At 41.0% G+C, this 23,189-nt stretch overlaps 1 protein-coding gene across 2 annotated transcripts in view; it reads left to right on the forward strand.

Moving 5' to 3' along the window:
• Positions 1 to 23,189, forward strand: part of ankrd11 (ankyrin repeat domain 11) — a 69,317-nt gene that overhangs the window by 27,458 nt on the left and 18,670 nt on the right. For both annotated transcript variants that reach the window (XM_011610133.2, XM_011610134.2), the window contains exons 3-4: positions 17,519 to 17,664; positions 21,402 to 21,534. In XM_011610133.2, the coding sequence (XP_011608435.2) occupies positions 17,578 to 17,664; positions 21,402 to 21,534 (220 nt within the window). In that variant the 5' untranslated portion in view covers positions 17,519 to 17,577. The remainder of the gene's footprint in view (positions 1 to 17,518; positions 17,665 to 21,401; positions 21,535 to 23,189) is intronic.

A 23,189-nucleotide genomic window follows, 5' to 3' on the forward strand; every position in this document is an offset into this window, starting at 1 on the left:
AGCATCTCAAATTTCATTATCAGCCCAAAGTACAGATTTCCACTGATCAAATGTCCATCCTTTGGCTTTCTTGGACTTTAACACATTTTTCTGCTTGTTTTTGTCTTATTAGAGGTGTCTTAGAAGTTATTTTACCATAAAGGCCTAAATTGTTATCTCTAAACAGTTCATGTAAAGATGTCTAGGTTACTAGATATCAGTGTGGCATTTATTTGAACTCTAATCTGAAGTGCTTGCAATTTCTGAGACTGGTCTTCCTTTCCTGGGGCAGTCTGGATCAGCTGACCTTTAATTCTTAGAGTAATGATTTGCTCTCCTTTCTCTTTACTTGGCTGATTGGTTCTTGCCATAATATAGACTTGTCAAATAGAGCTGTCAACTGTGTACCAACCTTACTTCTGCATAACACAACTGATGGTCCTAGCCCCATTTAGTAAGCAAGAAATTCCATAAATTAACCTTGAAAAGGCCCATCAGTGATATGAAACCCACTGATAAAACCATTATGAGGTGACTACTTCATAAAGCCTAGACAGAAGGCCAAGCTTCTGCAAAGCTGTCATCAAAGCAAAGGGTAGCTATTATTAATATTATTATTAGGGGATAGGGGGTGGTTTCATACACAGCGTTTGTGGATTTACTATACCGTCATAATTTACAGCAAACATCTCCATCTTGTCCAAAGGGTTTCACACTGGGTTCTCTCCTCTGCCATCCATCATGCGGCATTCTGTGGTTGTCGTTCTGAGATTTGCGTGTTGCCGGCACATGTCAACGAGGTCACAAACATGCAGACTGAATCAAGTATTGTTTCATTTGTCTTTTTTTCATTTGCTAAAAAGAAGCAACACACATATCCATACCTTTTGCTTAAATCAAGTGTGCACTTTACCTTGCAATCAATTCTTTACCATTGCAAACGATTTGTAATCAGTACGTTGGCGAGCACATATTGATCACATAAATCTATTCCCTGATGTATTAGGTGAATCATTACTTTGAGGAAGCTTAACTAGAAAATATATTTGTGAGTTATTTTGCATATTTTTGATTAGTTCCATTTTCCTCATTGCAACTGTTTTCCCTGATAAAAGGTGACTTAATGCTTAGTTCACCTGTAAACTAGTTGGCCACAAATGTGCAGAGTTGAGTGCCAGCTGAACTGAGAAATGGGTTCCAGCACAGCAATGAAGAAAACACACTGCCTGTTACTCCTCTATCGGAGAAGGACAAAACAGCATTAGAGTAATACTGTATATGCCTCATCCTTTAGTCTTTTTTATATAACCAACCTGCTCACGGTACTGGGAGACAACAGTAGTTCTAGTCTATTAATTAAAACCTTTTTCCTTCAATTTTAACAGTAAATAGAAAATCAAGTCAGAACAAACCACAGTCAACTAAAAAGACAATATAAAACAGACCTTGCAACAACAACTTCACAGTGGTATGTATCTTATGTATCAGGGAAGGTAGATGGCAACACCCCGTATGTTTCCTTTGTGTTCATATTTTTGAAAATGCTTGTGTCTTTGTTGGTGAAGAGCTGAGGCTACAAGTCCAAATGGTGTTGGAGATAAGGAATAAAATTAGGCTGAATGCTTTTTTCACCTATAGGAGACCAGTAGGAGACATACAGACACTAACATTTTCACAGTGCATCAAAGAAAGGCAGCCATCATCACTGTGGGTTCATCTGAAGAATATCCCATGCAGCATGTGTGCTCACCTTTGAGCACTGCCCCACGTTCCCTCTTCAATCACCACCACGTAAATGGATGAACGAGCAGAAGTAATAGTGTATCTGCAGAAAAATGTGCAAGTATTTTTTTGGAAATATATCAAATCTTGTCTGTTTGTTCTTAAAGTGTTCTCCAATGTACAACCTAGATATTATGAAGAAATTTGTGCTATTAAGAAAATAAGATGCTTTTTGGTGTATACATAGCTCAATTTTAACAATATATAGTAAAATTGCCAAAATAAACGTGACTATGGCAGAAAATGAAGGCTTATTATCGTGCTTCCTTGTATGCATATTATGCAAAAGGCATAAGAGAAAAGCTGCAGCTGTTGTGCTATTAAGTGGTATATGCTTGTGCACTCCCACCAAGTACCTATGTAACACCACTGTAGCCCCATGAGTGCAAAGAGGGATGTTAGCAGGTGGAGCAATCAGTGATGTGTTTAATTACACTGGATTTGGCTGTAAATTCCTTAGCCTGTAACTCCTAAGTAATAATGGCTAATGGAAATAGCCACTGTGTCCTTTTCTGTTTCTTTGAGTGGTTGCTAAAACTGTTGACTGATTGTCTCCAGGCAGAAGAAGCCAGCTCACACTCATTGGTCTCTTGCACTTCCCCTCTACCGATTCACTGGCTTTCGCAGTCTGCACAAACGTGAGCTTGAATAAATTGTCACACACACACAGATTATCTTCCCAGGATGTTATTTTGTGCAGGGAGGATGTTTGAAATGCCAGTCACAGACACACTGCACCCTCCCCCACCCACTCTCCCACACCACAAATATAATGTAGCATTGAGCAGCAGTGGAAGAGTGCAGTCTAGTTTTTAAGAGCACTGCAGGGTTTTTTTTCTCTTGCTTTGAGCATGTCAGCGCTGTGACAGTGTGGAGTAACAAGGCAAAACTTAAGCTGTTCTCATAGAGAGACTTTAAATACGTGCTGGTTTACAACACTGTTTTTCAAGCCATACCGTTTTTTTCTTCCAGACCCTCCCCTTTGTTGTTCTCATTTTGAAGCATTCTCTGTGTTTAATCAATCATTAAATTTACTTCGCTACATCTTGCCTTTCCCTCGAACAGGGAAGGATTAGCTATCTAAGGCAAAGACGAGGAAGTCTGAGCTCGGCCGAGGCATTGACAGAGTAGTGAGACCCAGCAGGAGTGCGAGCAACTAAATATAGAGTGCTTCTTTAGAGCACTGATGATGTCACAGGCCAGAGAAGAGAGGGAAGGCAAACAGGGGAAAAAAGAGAAACTGCACAGCTCGGAGGCAGCAGTCACACTCTTACGTGTCGATACTTAGTCATACTCTTCTGGTGTAGTTTTACAAAAAGCAAATATATCCAGAGCTTCATTCGAAACCTCGAAATGACAAATGCTGTTGTCTTCATCTTGTTGTAGATCAGTATTTGCTTGTGTCTACTCGCATCTGGGAAGATTTTCATTTCAACATCTGCACCGTCTCAACCTTTTTACGCCGATAAGCCGATTGTCTTTCCAATATGTAAGAATCCCACTTAGTCTAAGGCACGTGCCTCAAAACAGCCCCAGCGGCCAAGTAAAACAAGTATTTACTTTGAAGTTGAAAAGACCTCAAAGTAAACTATGTGCATGCGATGACTAAATTTGCCCTGGACTATGCACTGAACATTTAATATTGACAAACAGTTGCAAAAGCATAAAGCTGTGCTTCTTTATGATATTCAAATCCTGTTCGTGTATTTTGCCATCTTTATTTCCTGTTTTTACCCTTTTTCTGTTCCTGTTTACGTCTCACTACAACAGCTGTCCGAGCCCACCACACAGTTGTGGAGTTGAGAATTATTGCTGTGTCTGACGCATTATGGTAACATTTTCTTTGTTTTCTATAAAGTAGATATTGGGTAAATGGATGGTTTAGTTTCTGGTTAGGTTTTAAGAAGAAACATGTAAACAGAATGAAAATCCCTGGTGTTCATAGACCTGCACATGCTTCTCATGTGATCTGATGAATTGTGGCTTTCTTCTCTAGGTTGCTAGGCAACGTGCTGTTACGGACTCATAATCTTTGATTTTAGCGCAGAAAGAGGAGAATGGAAAAGAACGCAAGGTGTTTCAGACTGCATGCCTAGAATTATCTTCGAATTATAATAACAAGCTGCAGACTTCTACCTTTCTCTAACATTAAACTTAATATGTGCTTTTAAAATTGTCACTTTGCCATTACAATTAATTTTCAAGCCTGTTGCCTCCTTGGGAGCAATGTTTGAAAATAAAACGGAGACTACGGCTGTGTCCGAAACCACCCCCTATACCCTACATAGTGCACTCAATAGTGTGGACGCCATTTTGAAATAGTGTCCGAATTCTTAGTGAGCATCGCTGGACCCTATGTAGTGCACTCAATGTATCCCACAATGCACTGCGAAAAGTAGTGTACAACCGATGCACCCGAACCCGGTGATATATCCCATCAGCCTTTACGGTATCACGTGATAATCTGTCAATGGCGGGTAAACGAGGAGAGATGATGTACAAATGTATGTATGTTATTATTATTATATGCTATTTGTTTCACATATCTTACTAGAGCGTAAAATTCTTTCACTTTAGCGGAACATTGCTGCCTCCATTTTAAATATGTTTTTGCCTTTATTTATTTATTATTTATATTTAATATTTTAATCTATTATTATTATATAAAGATAATAATAGGGTAAAATATTGCATTTTCGAAGAAACGACCGCTGAATGTGTTTGGGTATGTTTCGGATGGGTTAAAATAATTAAATGGACCTGGCCACTTTTCCCGGCGACCGGTTCGTTATTATAATGCGACAACATTACGTCATTTTACGTGCGCCGTAGTGTCCGTACTGTCCGAAAGCTAACTTTGAATTGAGTGAGCTACGTAGTTCACTCAATCACAGTAGTGAATAGGGAACGAGTGTGTGGTTTCGGAAACAGCCTACATCTTGCTGGTAGCAGGAGAGGTGCCAGGACAGCTTTGGGGCACTGCTGAGGTACCCTTGAGCAAGGTACTGAACCTCCAAGTGCTCAGATCGGGCCCTGCGATGAGGTGTGGACTTGTCCAGAGGTTTACCCTGCCTTCGCCAATATGTAGCCGAGATAGGCTCCAGCACCCCGCGAAGGAAATAGTGGTCAAAAAAAAAAAATTCTTATGTGAATCTTTCACCTTTTTTACTCATGTAGGAAACAGTTAAAGGCTGAGAAATGCAACCTTTAAACAGAAAATGCACCATCAAAAACACCGATAGCAGGAGGCAGTTCAGAGGAGAAGGGGTGCAAGAGTTGACACCGAGCTGATAAAATTAGCATGCTGTTTATGTAGTAATTAACTGAGCTCAAGCCAAGTGGAGGAATGACTTACTCTTGGTTCAAAGTGTTTTTTATTTTCGTCATCGTCTGTCAGGTAGCGTTCCGACTGGACAGGCCACAGATTTGGCTCTAGGCTACTGGCATAGTCCCTTTCTGGTCATTCAGTTTCTTGCTTTAAGAAACTTTATCTAAATTAAGATCAGAATTAGGTGTCAGCAAAGTTTTGTTTTCACTATCTCCGTGCTTATTTCAAGTTGAGAATTACTTGACCAAGTTTCATACAATGTCTCATATTTGTACCTTTATATTTGCTAAGGTATTTTGACTTTGAATGGCTTAAATGACTTTGAATTGACTTAGATGGCCAGTAAGTGTCACATGTATAGTCTTATAGCATTATATCACTGTGACTACTTTGACAATGCAGCCAATATAATGTTTTAACAGCTATAATGCTGTTCTTTGCCTTGTTTAAAGCCACGTTCCCACATCACCAGAGACTGAACCGCATAAACCGAAACTGGCCGTTTTGTTGCCGTGCACACAGGCCCTAAGACCATGATGCTCTTGTGGAAATAGTGCAAGACCATTGAAGTGTTTAATCTGGCACCTATGGGTGGCATGCGATGCCTAGAAGCCTGAAATTGTGCCTAAGGCTTACTCCTTTCAGAACACATGTAATAGAAGGAAGTACAACCTCTGTTTGGTTTGGTATAGCACAGCTCTTGGCCAAAGCCTGTTCAGCAACATGCAGTGGGAAAAACTGCACCTCTTCAAAAAGTAGCATATTTCCCAAATGTAACGTTCTATTGGTAATCAGAACCTTAAAATGTTTGACCTACATAATCCTATTCACCTGCCACTCTCAATATTCTCTGTCTTGTTATTCTATCTGTTGTCTTTTGTGTCCTACAGAAGAGGAATGGCAGATGTGAATGAACTTTAAGATAATCTGGTACATGGTGACATTAATGATTTTCCCCTTATAAATAAAGCAAAGTGATGACGAGAGATTCTAACCTTATCAATGTTTATTTTGCTGACATATTTTCATGTGTTAAGTTGATAATGGTAGAGCATAGGCAAGCTCCTTCTTATAATAGCATGTTTTTGAGTATTGTTGATTTCTTGAGTAATTGAAAGAAGAAAATCAAGTAAAGATAGCAGAAAACAGCTGTGTGCCACAGAAGTAGTGCGAGCAGGATGACGAGCCAGCTCGCACCCTAGATGTAATGAAAAGCCTTTGTGTGCTTAATAAGAGTGCTGGCAGTGATCCAACAGTTCTGGCTAGTGTAGGATTAGGCTTGGACAATCAGAACTGCAGGATCAAAACAAGGGGCAGAAACACCAGGGTCATTCTGCTTGCTAGGATACCATCTGCCCTGCTTGCATGCCTGCCGCAGTCAGGGGGAGGGGAACCAAGAGCAGAATGAGAGATGGGAATGGGGGAAGGGCAGACCAGAGCTCTGCAAGCAACAACAATGTGGAGGCTTAGTTAGGCAGCTCTGTATGCAGGTCAGCTTTATTCAGATTAGCATGCAGCACTCTGTCTGTATATATGCATCTACAAAATGGGCCATATTTTATATGGATTAAGACTGTATTTCTATGGTATTACAATATGCAGTTTTTTTTTAAAAATATACTGTAGTAGGGCTTGATTTGCAACCTCCCCTGGTTTTGAGGCATGCTTTTCACAATAATGTCTTTTTTTTTTGTCATTTTGTGATGATTTCAACTTCTCACCCATATTATAGTTATTAAAACCACATTTCTGCTCATTTGCATTAGGCTTTCATGTTGATCACCAACTACTAACCTTGGTGGTAAATCTGTAGTCCTTCATAAAACAGTACATTATCATCACGCATATCATGTTATGATTCTGACTTGGGCTAAAGGTTGTGTTGTTGCCCTTCCACAGTTTTATATATTTATATACCAGAATAAATGGCTATGGCTACATTTCTTTGTTGCCATTGATTATATAATCAGATGCATGAAACTTTTCAGCGCTCCCAACACTATTAACCAGTTACTAAACTAGTGTTCTGTCAGCTGGCTCATCAACTCCCCATCGCTCCATGCGCTGTGGGCTTTCTTGAACGGCTCTTTGCTCACTGCTCTGACTCTTGTAGGATCCTAACGAGTGTCTTTTTTTAAATAATGTTTATCGATAAGCATGCTGCTGTCTTCCCTTTATGATGAGTACAGTCTTCTACCTATTCATTTTTCTTTCTATTTTTCTTTTGTTTACTTCGTATAGACTCACTTGTTCCGTTTTTGATTGTCAGATACACATTTCCTGGAGGCTCAGTAACAGACACACGGCTCAGGCTGACACTGACAGTGACATTATTCTGTCCCGCCTTGGTTTTTGTGTCACATAAAATGGGACCACCGACGTGTACACACTACTGGAGTAACATTTCTTCATTCGTTTCTCCAGTATGTGTGTCTGCCATTGTCCGAGCTTAAGGAAATTTAAAAAATTCAAATTATTTACTAGTCGTCTGTTCAGGAAGGCCTCAGAAAGGGCAGCCTGTATCAAGTATGACGATGGAGGACAAGGAGAGGACACAGTTCAGGGACAGAGATCAGGACAAACAGGCTATATTGAGGCTCTGGTTGTGGGTGGTGGCTGAGAAGAAAGAAGATGGTGAGGTGATGTAATATATGTAACAATATCCGTGCTGTATATAAATGCCTGTGCGTAGCTCTAGTGTGTATGTGTGCCCATGCATTAGTGCTTAGGGCCAGACTGCTGGCTCTCATCAATCATTTACCAGTCCTTTAATGCATCTCTTTGCTCCCTTGCAATCCCTTCACGTACCTAAGCTGTATTCCCTTTTTTTGGTCTCTCCTGTTAGTGGACACAAGCGTGTTCAAAAATGATATTTTTGTTCTGGTACTTTAATAGGTTGTTGGCGGTTCTCTAAAAAGCTACCATAGCACAAAACAAGAGCAAATTGAATCAACGTACAAAATCACTCGCATCACAATACAAACATGGAAATTCCATCCAATCAGCCAGCTTCCATTAAAGGCAGCTTATTCCTAACCAGTGGTGTCCTGTCTCAGCAGTCACCAGGCAAGATGCAAGACTAAATCACAGCTCATTTCTTAAACATTTGGAACTATGACGAGTCATTTAAAGTCAATTTCCAGGGTAAAGGATTTTAACACAAAAAGCATTAATTCTTTGTGCACTCTGATTTGGAAAATCTTTCAACAACATCTGATGTTGAAAAGATACCCTCGTCTGTGTTTTGATAGCAGAATAATAGCTTTTCCATGTGTGTTACCACTTTTCCTTGTTCTCCTTTGTTTTCCCACAATTCCTTGTACTGAAGCACCCTCCCCAACCCTTCTCAGGCCCACATGCAGTATGGAAACTGCTCCATTGTATTGGAAAATCTATGGGAGGAACAAAAGAGGAGGAGGAACAGGGTGCAGTGGTGGAGGTGATTAGGAAACCAGATCCACAGCTCGGCTTCAAAGGAAGCTGGATCTCTCTGCAGTACTTATTGATCAGTCTGGAATATTGCTGCTCTTGTTCTTATTAGAGTGAACCCTCGCTCTAAATGAAGGGAAAATTACACTGCTTTAAAAAAAAAAAAAAAAAGCTTTGTGCTTTTCAACATATTTTCTCTGCTGTGTTGTTTAATGAATATGGGGACACTGGCCTGGCTTGTGTATTTAGATTTTACTGTTCAGCTGGCTTTTCCTTGATTGGGAAATGTGTTTGGCCCGTTTCATTTAATAATATGCTGAGTTGGGAGGCGAGATGGGCGACCAGCATGATGTTATTGAACTCCCTAGTTTCTGGTCTTCTTCTCTTACCACCCTAATATCATTCACCCCATTTGCTTTTCCTTTTTCCCTATTCCCTCCCAGAGAGGAGGCTCATGCAGAGAGTAAACACTTTGATATGCGGAAGAAATCTCTCTCTCTCTCTCTCTCTCTCGCGCTCTCTCTCCCTCTCGCTCTCTCTCTCTCCCTCCCTCTCTCTCTCTCTACCCCACCCCTTCTGGTATCTCTCTCTCTCCCTCTCCTCATAGCCTATGTAGGTCATCATGACTCACTCCTTTATGCTTCAAAAGCCGAATCCTTACTCTGTTGCTCTATCTTGAGCCTTCTCGTGTTTTGTATTTTATAAGGCTGCATGCCTGTTTGAGGAAGCATGCAAGGCAGCTGAGATCTTCCGTCCTAACTTTGTAATGATCTTTTTCGGGGTCTTGAACTTGAAATTGTTTTTCTCCTTCTCTGATTTCTTAAGGCGTTATTTTCTTTGATTTGATTGTGATTCAACTCTCAAGCTTGCCATTTTAAAATCAATAATATACAGGAACGTGGGTTTTTTTTAAGCCCAGACCCAGTTTCATAACTATCCATACGGGTCAAATCTAGGCCACTGCACACAGAACTGTGTGTTCTTAGTGTTTCCCTTTGCTAGCCCTCTTGTCCACTACCTCTGTACTTGTTCATATTTCAGAATGTACATTGTTATAATAATGATGCCAATAGCAAAACTTGCTTGGTGTGGTTCTAGACAAGCACATTGTCGTTCTACAATGTTGATCAAGTTCAAAATATCCTTTTTGTCCCATGAGTGGCCTCCCTCTTTCCTATTAGCTTTAAGGCTTATTGATCAGAACTCAGATGACAATAGAATGCACTAGGGCTATATTGTTTCAGATGAGTCATTCACCTAAGTGAAATGAAAGGAGTGAAAGGGGAAAACGCAGAAGCGTAGAAGTCATTAGCAGAAAGCCTAATGTCAAACATGCCCCATACATGCCTTATCGTAGGATGGCAAAAAGCAAATGTGTAATTGCTAGAAAAGAACATTGAAAGGTTAGCCTGCTCTGCCTGTAAGTTGAGGGTGGGAGGGGGGTACCAAGATAAAATAGCAGCTTTGTGAAGGAAACCTGAGAAGGTTGGGTTTTAAGGTTGTACATTCACAGTATTCACAGCTTGTGTCATCAGGTGTCCCCTTTCCTGAGCCTGAATGCACCCCTTGTCTTCTGAACTCCCTCCTGCTCCGAGGTGTTTCATGTGTCTCATTTTCTTTTTTCAGACTATTTATTTCTCAGGTCTGCGTCTTGCACTGCTGTTTGCGTGCAATCACATTGTCTGGCATGAGTAAATACAAAAGCACGTGTAAAATATTTCCTAATTTTACCAAAAGCCATCACGGTGGTCGTTCAGTTTTAATGTAATTTTGCTTTTTCTGTCTACTGGTGCTCATCTTCAAAGTAGGTTTACTGTAAAAGAGTGGGTGTTTGCACTAGGCCATCAACAGGAAATTCCAGCTTTGGGGGAAGGCTGAGAGAAGTGAGGATGATTAGGAGATTGTCTGGCAGCTTTTAGAAAGTACCACAAGTATCGAGCCTCATTTGTAGAACATTTAGCACTTCCTATTTTGCTCAGCCTGGGGAGCATTATTGCAATGTCATTAAAATTATATAATTGATAAGCAAGTCAATATTATTCCATAATCTCTATGATATATTTTGTTAATAGATAAAGTAGTTCCCTGGTGTTCAGTACTATGGACAAGGTAACAAAAATGATTACATCATGTGTAAACTCAATCGGACCAATGTTTAAAATGGCTGCGCACAAGTCCAAATGTTGCTAATGTTATGTTGGGTGGGTCCATTTTTGTATTCCATGAATATAATTTAACCAGCTTTGTTTTTTGATCTACCCCATTTTTTCCTCATTACATGTGAAAATGGCTTGTATTGCCTCTGTGGTAGGGCTGCAATATGGTTCAAACTTTAACTGCTCAAATTGCATTCATATGTTTGTGTGTGTGTGTGTGAGAGGGTGTGTGTGTGCGTGCGTGCGTGTGCGTGCAACTGCCCACCTACCACGATACTAAGTAGTGATACCTTGTGAACACTGGATTAACTGGTGGCTCAGGCTAGTGCCTCTTTTAATTATAGTTTCCATTTTGGACAAACCAAGCCTATTTACATCTCTACACAATATGATTTTCATCCCTCTGTGTTACCTTAAAGTTGCAAATTCAGGGTTGCTTTTCACTTGTTAACGCTGAAATATCTGTCTTGTGGATGGGAGCGGTAATAACAATGCATAAACAGTGGAGCGAGTGAGACATATGTTATATATGTGGTTGAAAACTATTTTTGAGCTTTAAATGGTGTTCAAAACAAACTTTTCATGCATTTAAGAAATGTGTATGTGCAGTGTTAAAATGTTTTTTTTTTTTACTTTTCCATGTTCCAAAGCCACGGCGTGGCACCACTTGTCGGGCCTCTCTTAAGCCGGCACCGCCCCAGCCCTCAGCTGCCTGGGCTCTGCAGTAGCAGCCCTTTTATCCCTTCCTCCCACTATCTCTATCCGGCCCTGCCCAGTGATTTATAATTCATCTGGGATCCTACCTCCCTCCACCCTCCTGCACCAGGACAGCATTAACATTCTGTTTGGTCCCCGGCTACACTGCAGCCACATGCATACATTGTATATGTCTGAGCAATGAATTCAGGTCCAGTCAGCGAGGCTCAATTTGGAGTTTCAGGAGCATTTTTGTTGACATTTAAGTCTCCTGCTGTCACTGCTGTAATCGGTTTCGTTGACTTTCTCTCTGCCTCTGGTCGCTCTGAAAGCTTCTTTTCCTGCTGTCTTCATCCAGTATCAGCCAAGTCTGCTACCTCCCTTATCTTCTGGTCTCTGTGAAAGGGGTTTCACAATAGGGTTTGATAGGTCGCAGTTTTCATTCATTCATTCATTTATGTATTGATTTATGGAGAGGGACGAAGCAGCCAGTCTTCACTGAAACATATTTCTGTTTGAATGTGAATCATCCTATTTTTTGGAGATTTTACAAGGCAAAACAGTAATCCTGGCTTACTGCTTTCTTCTATTGATCGATAATGTTTGGGGAGCACCAATAAAGTGTCTGATTTGAATTGTTTTAAGCCGTAACACTCTGTCGAATAGACACTCTTTTATCAGGCTTGCCGTTGGCCATTGTGCTCGTTGATGCCGTGTGTTTCTGCATCGTAATGGTGCTGTAATGATAATGATGAAACTGTACTATATATCCTTAATCAGCATTGCAGCATTGCATACAATCACTTTAAAAAGTGGTCCATTTTGCATATTATTAAGATGCTTATCTCAGGAAAGGTCAAATCCATCCTCAATCTGCTCATTATCCTTCCAGGCTTTCTCCCTCTGCTCTGCATTTATTTTTACCTCCTCACGTAATCCTTAATTAATGTAGATCCAGTCACGGTGCCTCATATTCTGCCTCCATACACACTCATTCATGTTCTCTCAAGCACAAACATACATGGGTTCAATCATTTCCGTCTTTGTCGCATGAACATAATGGATAAATTCCATGTGTATCCTAAATGCAGCAGCTATAACCATAACATGAAGATGTTCTGGGTTCATTTCAACTAAATTAGGATAAGAAAGCAATTTTAAAAGTGTTTGCAGTCCACTTTTATTTCCACAAGTTTGTTTTGTCCATGCAAGTTAATAGTTGGCATAGTCAAGAAAAGCTAAATGCAAAAAAACCTTTCTTGGCAGTCATAATAATAATATACTATAATATTACTACCAATTCAGGAGCTCTTTGGGAGTGTCTTTGACATGTTTGTCTGTAAAATGATTTTGTTCCCCTTAATCCCAAAGGTTTCACATTACATACAGGTCCCCTTCTTCAAGCATTGAATACAAGCTACCTCTTGACATGAATCCTGTTGAAGATCTGCTTTTGGTTTTGATTCATTTCCCTAACGTTAAACCTGGGCCGAGAGTCTTCGCCTTTCTGAAACCCCTCTCTCACCTAAATGAAGAATAGTTTTTAAGATGTTTTGTATCAGCACAGTGCTGATAATTTGATATAAGTGATCATAATAGGTTTTTTCTCTGTCAGTTTTGTGGCACCTCCACTTTGCACGTTGTCAATAACTGCGCATGTGTTTATTTCTGTTGTCCTGCGCTTACAGGACACTGCTGTGGGTGGGTGAAATGGCACTCTTGGGTCAGATTGTGACTGAGGTCAAAAAGTGTTGGAAGCCTCATTGCTTGGGGTTGTTATGCACACACCCTCTTCCATCAATAGGTCTGTTCTCACCATTCATGGGCTCTTTCACTAGCTTCTCTGATAGGCCTTCATCTGCCTCAACCCTGAGTTGCTAGGTAACAGGTTTCCCGTGCGTGCATGTGTGTCTGTGGCACTCGCACGTTGCTGTGGCAATGTCAGGTTTACGCCTGTGTGTGAGAGAGGGAGAGAGAGAAAGATATAGATGTTGTGAGTAGAGAGCGGCAGATGAGAAAGGAGTGCACTGAGAGGGGAGGCGGGGGAAGAAACGAGAATGAGTCAGAGCTCTGCAGCTGAGGGAATGGAGAGGGGTGAGCCAAAAGCACTAGAATGTTTCTGTTCTTTTGTGCAGTCTAACTGCGTATACATACAGGCCTGCCACAATCCTAGCGAGGTCACTGGCAAAGACAGCATGATTTACCAGACTGGCAGGCAGGCAGGCTGCAAGCAGTGGGCTGTTATTGGATAGAACAGAGAGGTGTAAGGGAGAGGGAACGTGCTCAGAATAGAGAAGCAGACAAAGTGATTGGATTCCTCGCCACATCTCACTGCTGTCCTGCTCTCTGGCTGGCTTTCTGTACTCCAGCAGCCTTATAGATAATACCTCCCATCCAACGCCATCATATTTCAAATATATTCAGGCTTTTTTAAATACCTTCGCCTTTTATCTGCTGTGTGTAGCAACATTTCTCTTTTTTAAAGGAGAGATGACTGGCAGCATGAATTCAATGATATCATTTGCTGTATGTACATATATGTGCATATAGCATGAAATGTCTGTATTTTTATCATGAAATTTAAGTATGTGAAGATGCACATATTGCTACTACTGTTTGATTTGCTATACATAGCCTCAGTTCCATTTTTTAATATTGGTTTATATTAAAGCAAGTGGGTCCAGGTCAGGGACTGAGCATCCAATCTCATTTCTGGTTGCCAGGATACAGCAGCCCAGCTGGCTTTTATTTGCACACTAAATAGGCTAGCTAGCTAGATGCTGCTGCGTGGCATGTCAACAAACTGCTGCAGGGAGCACACAGGACTGGAACCTATAGCGTTTTAATAGAATATCAACAAAAGCCAATCACATGTCCATGGTTGATCAGGACCGTGACACAATAACATAGAAAATGACTTTAAAAATTCAAGTATCAATGTTTCATTTATACACTCTTTTATGAACAGTGTTACACGCAAACTATGGCATATATGAACCAACGGGGATTAACAGTGGACTGACCAGGAAGTGTCCTTTTGATTTATAACTCATTACGCAATTGCCAAGGCTTCTGCACACACTGCAGCGCACTCAAACATGAGCAGGAGATGAGCCCATCCCTCCATCCTGTTGCCGTGTTATTCAGCTGTCAGCGTAGAAAATGGGGTGTGCTGCCGTATGTAGAAGGAGAGTCACTCGTGGAGCGGCATGGAGTTGGAGCAAGCTATTTTGAAACCTTACTTTGGCAGCTTGGAAGTGTGTGAAATTGTTTTTTCCTCCCATTCTTCCATCTAGCTTTCTTCTGCAGTAAAAGAAAAGTCTAGAAAAAATGAATATTTGATCTTTGAAAACAATAACAATTGAGATTCTACTTTGTGCCTTAGTCAGAATAAATTTAACTGCAGAAAGTTTTCTGTGAACATTATTTAACATCGGCTGACAGAAATAGCTAATGTTGTCTTTCAAATTCATAGAGTTTATACATAATCTGTATATGCGAAAGAGAATAAAAGTGCACATGCCCATCCTCCTTTGAAAAGGAATTGACAAAGGCTTGGCTTATTATGGATTATTTGTCAAAATAGGAAAACTGCAGTTCTTTATCATAATATCACACATATTTTTACCGATGATGTCATGGACAGATTCTCAAATGAGTGAAAACGAAACATTGACATCCTGAAGCAAGCGTGTCGGTGATTCTGTGGATGCACCACATGGACTGCAGTATTCCAAAGTGTTGGCCTTTATCTGACCGCAGAGGGAGTGGTTCAAAGGATGGGGAGGATGAGTGGAGAAAGCAAGAGGAGCGGAGCAAAGAGCTGGGTGGTGAGCCAGGGAGGAACTCTGGCCGGCCTTCCTGTAGTCCACCCCACGGACATGGTTGATGTTAGGCTCTGAGATTAGACATTAAGTGATTGCAATCAATATGTTGTAAGTAGTTTAGAACTCGACTCTCCTCTAAGAGTGTTTTACTCATAATTTATTTTATTTTGCATTAAGCTCTAGTCCTGGTAAACACAATTCATCACCATTTAAACTTCCTCCTTTAACTTTACACCACTTACTACATGTCTGATCAGGTCTAAATATGTGTCGAGTTAAATTACACATGGTGGTCAAGGAGATTTCACATTCCAACGTTTTGTCCTGAAAAAACAGGAAATAAATAAAAACAATAAACGAGTACGCCAACATTGACGTAATGTATTGAAAAGCTTGTCAAAGAAAAGGAAACGCTTGTCAGAGGCAACATCCAATCTTGACTATTTCCTCTTTTTGAATCGTTTTCAGGAAGAAAAGGCTCTGCCAAGCTGCTCGCCGTGCAACCCCCTTAAAAATATTAGTTCTAATCTGGGCCTGTCAAAATTAACACGTTAGGATTAGTTCTTGTGGAATTGGCGCGTTTAATTTTTTAATGCAATTAACGCAGGCACAGAGCAACCTGTCATGCTAACTTTGTAGCTGATGGGCAGCAGAGCGTGGAAGGAGGGGAGCTGAGCAGATATGGAAAACAAGAACCAGCTGGCCCACTTAATGGATTTAAGTATTAAAAAACAAAGAGGGAGCCATTCATGGGAATGTAGTGATTTGCACACAGTGCAGGAAGGAGTTTGTTTCTGAAGCACGTCAAGGTTGAAGTACCGTCCCCACAGATTGGCTTTGTCCTCCTGTAAATAATTTTTGGTGCACATCATGTATGGGTGAGCAAGCAATAAGTAGTAAGATAGTAAAGACCGTGTATCCACATTGTGTTCTTTATCGTTACCCTCTCAGAACATCGTATACAGCGTCTCTGAATTGTGATGAATCCACAGCTACCCCACAGTTAGCATTTGTGAGCCTTGATGCTAAGCAAACAATCAGTTATTATATGATCCAATTGCAGACAATACACAAAAGTGCAATTATAAAATGATGGCCAGGGAAAAATATTTGTAAATGTCTTGTTTTATTGAAGAAAAAGACAAACGTGTGATGCTGGTTGCACAGGAAAACAGAGTTGACACTGAGTTCCAGTGGAAATAACACACTGTGAGCAGATGTTGCCTATCTTTTGACTGGGATGGTATTTCAAAGGAAATGAGTTCTGTGGTTCCGAAGAGCATTTCCTTTCCGTGTCTGTGCCTTCATGTGCCTGTTTCCAAACGTCACTTTCCTGGATTTTGCATGTCAAGAAGCCCTCTGTTGCTATAACCACTCATCATAGTATTCCCAAAATAGCCCAAAGATTATTGTTCTAGGAGCCCAGATGACCCAGTTTGAATGTGTGCGTGTTGCTGCAAGGTTTGTTTCTTTCTGTGAGTAGCCAGCCTTACTGGCACTTTGGTGTGCTTAGAGGGGAGTTGGAGCAAAAGCTTTGCAGGGGCAACTAGGGAGTAACAATGAGTTATGGGAGAGAAGAAAGGGGATGTTTCTCTTTTTTGAACTACTAAATGTTAGCAGTATATCTGGTTGACTGACTGGCTGGCTGGCTGGCTGGCTGGCTGTGTTGACTTGACTAGAGGGATATAAATAGCAGTCGTTGAATAGGATAACTGCAGAGGGAACGAAAGGAAAGGGGGGAGGGGACGGGAGATGTGAGTGGCGCCAGAGAAGAGAGGAGTGCCAATGTCTCAGCAGACAAAAAGGATGCTCAGCCAGTCATGATCATGCTCAGATGTCCAAGGATCATCATACTTGGACACACTCATAAGACGATATACCATGGAGGACAAAATTGAGAAGCAGGCTTAATAATTCATGACTGGCCCTGTGAAATAGAAAGTTTGTACTGAAGATGGAATATGGTGGCTGCAAATGCACTGACAAAAAATGGGTCATATGACCATAGGAAAATAGAGCATGTAAAGAACATTTTTAGAATGTTTAAACGTTACACTTCTATTTATTCTGGTTGTACTGAAACTGACCAGTACATACTGGTGATTTTCTTTGGTTTATGTTGACTGTTTCCCCTTCTTCTTGTAGTGTTTATGTGTAGTTAGCTTGTTCCTCCTCTTAATTACTGTTAAATAGGATAATCCTTGGAAATCTAAAAATTGATTTGATGTACCACAGGCACCTGACAGATGAGTTTTCAAAGAGGTGTAGCAGCCAGTTGGTCCCACCTCCAATAACTGTGCTTCTCTCTTTCTTTGTTCTAGACAGTTGATGACGATGCAATGGCAGCGTGAATGAAGCTTGGCGTGGGGAAAGCTGAACGATGCCCAAAGGTGGGGGTGCTAAAACCCCCCAGCTGGACCACTTCCCCCTCAACACCGACATGGTGGAAAAGCAGGGTGGGAAGAAGGTAAGACCTACAAATTACTCAATTTCTTTAGAGTAAATAGCCCAGGACTTGATGCCTGGTAAAATGTACTTGCAGCAAGAGTTCATTCCTGATTGTCTGATGTGTCAATTGTGCTTCTACCCTTCTTAGTTATTCACTCTCACCTTCAGTATGTTACTGGTTTCTGGCATCTGCTGGGTTCACCGATGCGGAATTGCTTTTCTCTTACTTTGGTAAAGATTTTGGGATTGTTCTAAGTATGTATTTTCTGTACATTGTATAAACAACATGGGTAAAGTTTTTGACACTGTTTAAAGAGAGCACCCTCCTTTTCTGCTACAGATTGAATGCTCTGGCCAATAACCATCATAATTTCCTCTTCATTTTAAATGCATGCAGTAAAACTTAATTCCTATGTTAGTTTGATTACATAGAATGCATATGGATGTAATAGCTCAATTAAAGTATGTAGTATTGAAGTATTGAATGTAGCCAGACTACCACCACGAAATCGCTTAGTTGTGAGTTGAGTGACAAAAACATGCGGAACATGAGCTGAGCTATCCTATCGTGTGTGTGTGGGTGTGGGTGTGGGTGTGGGTGTGTGTGGGTGTGTGTGGGTGTGTGTGTGTGTGTGTGTGTGTGTGCGTGCGCTACATTTCCCTTTCATTTCACTGACCTGGAAGCAGAAGCATCTCGCTTGTTGTTTACTGGTTACTGGTAGGAACCAAGCGAACCATGCAAAGTATTTTTGGAATGAAGCAGAGACCGCCACGGTGCTGAATAAGAACATACAAACTAAATGCCAAGTACTGATGCGTAAACTTGTCCATTGCCACGGTTGATTTTGTGGCCTCTACCTCACTGGTTAAATTGTTTATGGACTGTTGTGGTGTGACGTAAAAGTTTGACCGTTTCGCCAAAGAAAAACAGTGCAAATGACCACCTAGCGAGGCGGGGACGAGGTGGCTTGACTCCGCCATAATGAAAGTTCTGCAAACTCCTTGGGAAACAAAGTCCGGCTGCATAAATTATTCACGCCAGTCTGATTTAGATGCGCCTGATAATGTACTTATTGTTGGGAAAATGGCACTGAAACACTGAGAATTTGCAAACTACTCAGTAAATTACCTGTGAAACTGATGATTATATGACTCATTACAAATACACAAATAGTGCTTGTGGCTATTTTATTGTGACACTGTGTTGTCTTAAGCTGTTTGCTATTTTACATGCTTGCTATTTTACATTAAGTTTACTTTTCCTAATGCTAGCCTGTTGTCAGCCTAAAATTATTTATTGTTTTTTTGATAGTTGCTTTAGGTGTATTCCCTCTGGATATCGTCACATCTACACATGGAAACCGTCATCTCTCCTTACTAGAATCTTCTCCTTCGTCAGACGCAAAGATTCGCTAAAATAGAGCGGTCACGTTTGTGCTTATGGTCACACATCCAGTTCAACAAGTTTAATTAGCATGTTACTGATGGAGACTAATGCAGACAGGTGACCAGTGCAGGATACTCTCAGCTAGACTGTTGTGGATCCCAACAAGGCCAGATGGCCGAGCGTCAGGTTGGTTTGCAAAGTCCTTAAAGGAATTGGCAGCAGCGCCAACAGGCAAGAGGAGGAGAGGCACTGCTTATGCAGGCATGGATTTACAGCCCTCTGCAAAGGATTGCATCAGACTCCAGCATGGATGAAGGGAGGGAGGGAGGGAATGGAGCGCACTGGGGTGGGTGGAAAATGGAGTGGAACCAAAACAGCAAGCATAGCTATAAGATTATCAAACAAGGTGGTTTTAAGATGGCAGATTTGAAGGTTTGTAGATGTTAAAGGACACGTTAGAGTTAATTCAACAATTGTTCGACCTTCTCGAGGCCTAAAGATAAGCATTGTTGATCTGACCATGTCTATCCGTGTGGTTGCTCCTCGATCTCATTTCTGAGATTTAGTGTAGCATTTGCACACACCCTGATGTGTGCAACGTGTCTTTGAATGAATTGTGGGCTGTCTTGTAAAAGCCTTGGTGTCAATAAGCAGAGAGCCAGACACAGAGACAGTAAGAGGGAGAGAGAACCAGATCAGCTAACTGTAGCTGACACTGTTTGTCTCTACTGTACCATGACATCATAGTCTTGTGACTGGGGCAGGGCAGGAGGAGGGGTTGAATGAACTAAAAACCTTCCTCAAGAATGAGTAAAGGACAGATGGAAAAAGTAAACAAAAAATGCCATAAAATACTTTAAAATGACTTGATTACAACAACTGTATCTACTAATTTTATAAATTTTATAGATGTGTATTCCTTTAGGGTTCATGATCACAGCTACAAGCTACACAACTAAGGAAAGCATTGCAATGAAAGTTTAATAAAATAGGCTTTTTATATAGATAGATCGATAGTTTTTTAAGTTATAAATTACTAAGAGGGTTCATTCTATCCCCTCTATCTCTTTGTTTTTACAGTGCTGTGATCTGCTGTTGATAAAGATGTTTGACTACTTTTATTTTTAACCGTGACAGAGGGTTTAGTGGTTTTAATGATGTTCTATCTGAGGCTAGTGCAGAGAAACATATATATTCAGTATTTGCATCAAAAGATGGGCTTGGGCTGAATTTTCCAGCAGCCATAGACCACAGAGTCAGGCCGGCATCGGTCTCATCTCCGTGCGCCTTTCTCTCTGAGCTGTGGCTGGGGAGCCAAGAATCTCAGAGGCTCTCTGTGGAAAAGTTTTGCTCTGTAAAGCCTGCAACAGCTGAACAAGTCCCAATGAAGAACAGCACCAACTACAGGAAATAACAGGGACAAAATCATCCCTTGACTTTTTCGCCACAGTGACAGATTCTGGACCTTGAAACCAGTTCCAATTGCAGTTTTATGTGTTGTACATTTCCTTCGTCGGTTCTTGCATGCCACTAGTTGTACCCTCGTAACTCCCAATTTCCACTGAATGCATCTGCGCAAGCACACTCCCATTTTAGTGAATTGCTGCATTTCCGCAGACTGTCCCCGAAGTGCCACAGTGCTCCTCTGTGTCTAATATTCACTCAAGATCTATTTTTAAGTGACTTGGCTTCCCTGACGAGTTACTCTATGTTGATCATATTGCAACAAACTGGAAACACACTCAACATCTGGCAAAATTTAAAACTTTACACATTCTAGGATATGGACTACATCCTGTAGACACTTTCTTTTTTAAAACACATATGTTTCAGAAACAAGGTTCCATGATACATGGATGAGGAGAAAGTCATAAGTAGAAATATTTTAGATTACTTTCTATAAGGATACAAACTGAAGGAGCCTATCCCAGCTGCATAGGGCGGTTACACCAGCTCATCACAGGGGCACACTTGTGGGTTCAGTACCTTGCTCAAGGGTGCCTCGTCATTGCTCTGAAGGTGTTCTGGCACCTTCACCTACCACAACACCTTCCATGTTTTGTCCGCGCCGGGTCTTGAACCGAGAACCCTCCAGTTCTCAGCCCCATCCTCAGACTGAGCAATCGCCCACCCAGATTGTCCAAATATTAATCAAATAAAAAATTAAAACCTCAAAATGTACACAGTTGGATTTTTCTTGTGGGTGGAGTTTACTTACAGTGGTAAGTTACAAGCAGAACTGAGAAACTGCAACTGCAACCGAGCTGAAATAGAATGCTTCATTTTTGGCACTGCTCTGTATATAGTGGACAAAGTGCAACTTTCCTCCACTATAAACGATTTCCTGATGACTTTAATTGTGTTCACAGGATAAAGTGTTGTCAAACAAGACCCCTAAATTGGATCGCAGTGATGGGGTCAAAGAGATGAAAGAAAAGGCCTCTAAAAGGAAGCTGCCCTTCACTACTGGAGCTAATGGAGACCAGAAAGATTCTGACACAGGTAAGACAGTCTTGGAATGTTTTCATGAAAGTCACCTAAAAGTTAAAAAAGTACATTACGTCCTCTAAATTTTAGAGGATAAACAAAGATATGCTGTGTGAAATGTGTGAGATTAACTGAAAGAATATTTAACCTTGCTGTCTCTGGCAAAAAAAAAAAAGGAATCCTCCCAGCAGGTCATGGTAAGACTCTGGCTTTGGTCAGGCTCTGGCGTTGTGTTTTCTAAAATTAGGACTACTGCTCATGATTGTTTGACTTCTGGCTTTAAGGATTCAGGATTGCTTTGTTGATAGTTTGGTTTGGTTCAGAGGATTTGATAACGCCACCCTGTAATCAGTCCCGTCCGAGGGACTTTGTTGGTTTATGATCTTTGATTACATTGGGACGCACAGAAGTAGCGTAATCCTAAAAATGTGTCTTCTTATAGATGATTAATGTGGTTTCGGATGAAGTTCAGTAGGCTTAGACATGGTGGAGTTCAATGTAATTACTGTGTAGGTCAAGATGATTATAAATAAGCTATATTTTACTACAGAAACAACCTTTTTAACTCCATTAAGTTAGACACTTTCACCTCTGCTTATGTGTTACTGCATTAGGCTTCTTATACCGGTTCTATATCATTTATGTATGATGCTGATACAGTGCTTTTATTCTCATCTTTGGGTGGTAAGTGTGTTTAGATGCACACAAGAAAACCCAATTCTTGCTTTTGTATTTTTGGAATGATGCAGATTGATGGTGATTAACGGACATGTTTACTGATGCTTAAATTCGTCCATCAGTGTTGTTGATTTAGCTGTGGCTGGTACCTCGCTGGCTTCTTCATGGATTGTGGAGTGATGGAGATGGCCGACTGCTGTGGCCAGGAACAATGAAGAAAAACGTAGTAAATGGCCACCTACCAGGCGGGAGATAGCTTAAACTCCACCCAAAATCTACTGCAAACCCCTTTGTTGATACACAGTCCAGTTGCATGAATTATTCAGGACAATCAACCGAGACCTGTAGTCCGATTCGGATGCGCATGTAAACGCGCTTGGTGTGAACTTTCTTTGGTTCCTCCATGGTTTACCCCTCTTCCCAGTAGGAGTAGTTATGTCGTCCACCCATTTGTAAGGTAATTGTTATTGCATTGAGCTGTATGCTCTTGTACCATCAAAACGGCTCATTATGCTTCTGCATAGCCTATATGCAAATCGAAAGCATTTTCTACACACAGGGTCTCGTCATTTATGCTTCAGCTGTCTCTTGTCTGGTTTGGTATGCAACCTAAAACTGTAGAGGGTGTGGCATATTTAGGGGACTATCCTCTGGTCTGCTATACAATTTCCAAAGCGAGACATTCTTTACTCATATTTACAGTCAGTCACTGAGGAAACGGCACACACTGAAACACATCGCTCGTACAAAGAATAGTTGGAAAAAACGTACTACGTCAGGCAATAAGGACACCAGACAAGATATTAACTTTTTTTTTCTCTTTGAAGTAGGCCTTTTTATTGAAGTATAAATTAACTATGATGTCATTTCTTATCATGAAATGCACTTAAGTAAACTGTGTGTTTTCATGGTAATACATTCAAGTGACTGGCCAAAGAGGCCGTTTCTTTATCCTCTCCCAACCAGAGGTGCTCCCAGAAATTGGTAATGAT

This window comes from Takifugu rubripes, chromosome 13 (genome assembly GCF_901000725.2).
Source record: "Takifugu rubripes chromosome 13, fTakRub1.2, whole genome shotgun sequence".
Taxonomy (NCBI): domain Eukaryota; kingdom Metazoa; phylum Chordata; class Actinopteri; order Tetraodontiformes; family Tetraodontidae; genus Takifugu; species Takifugu rubripes.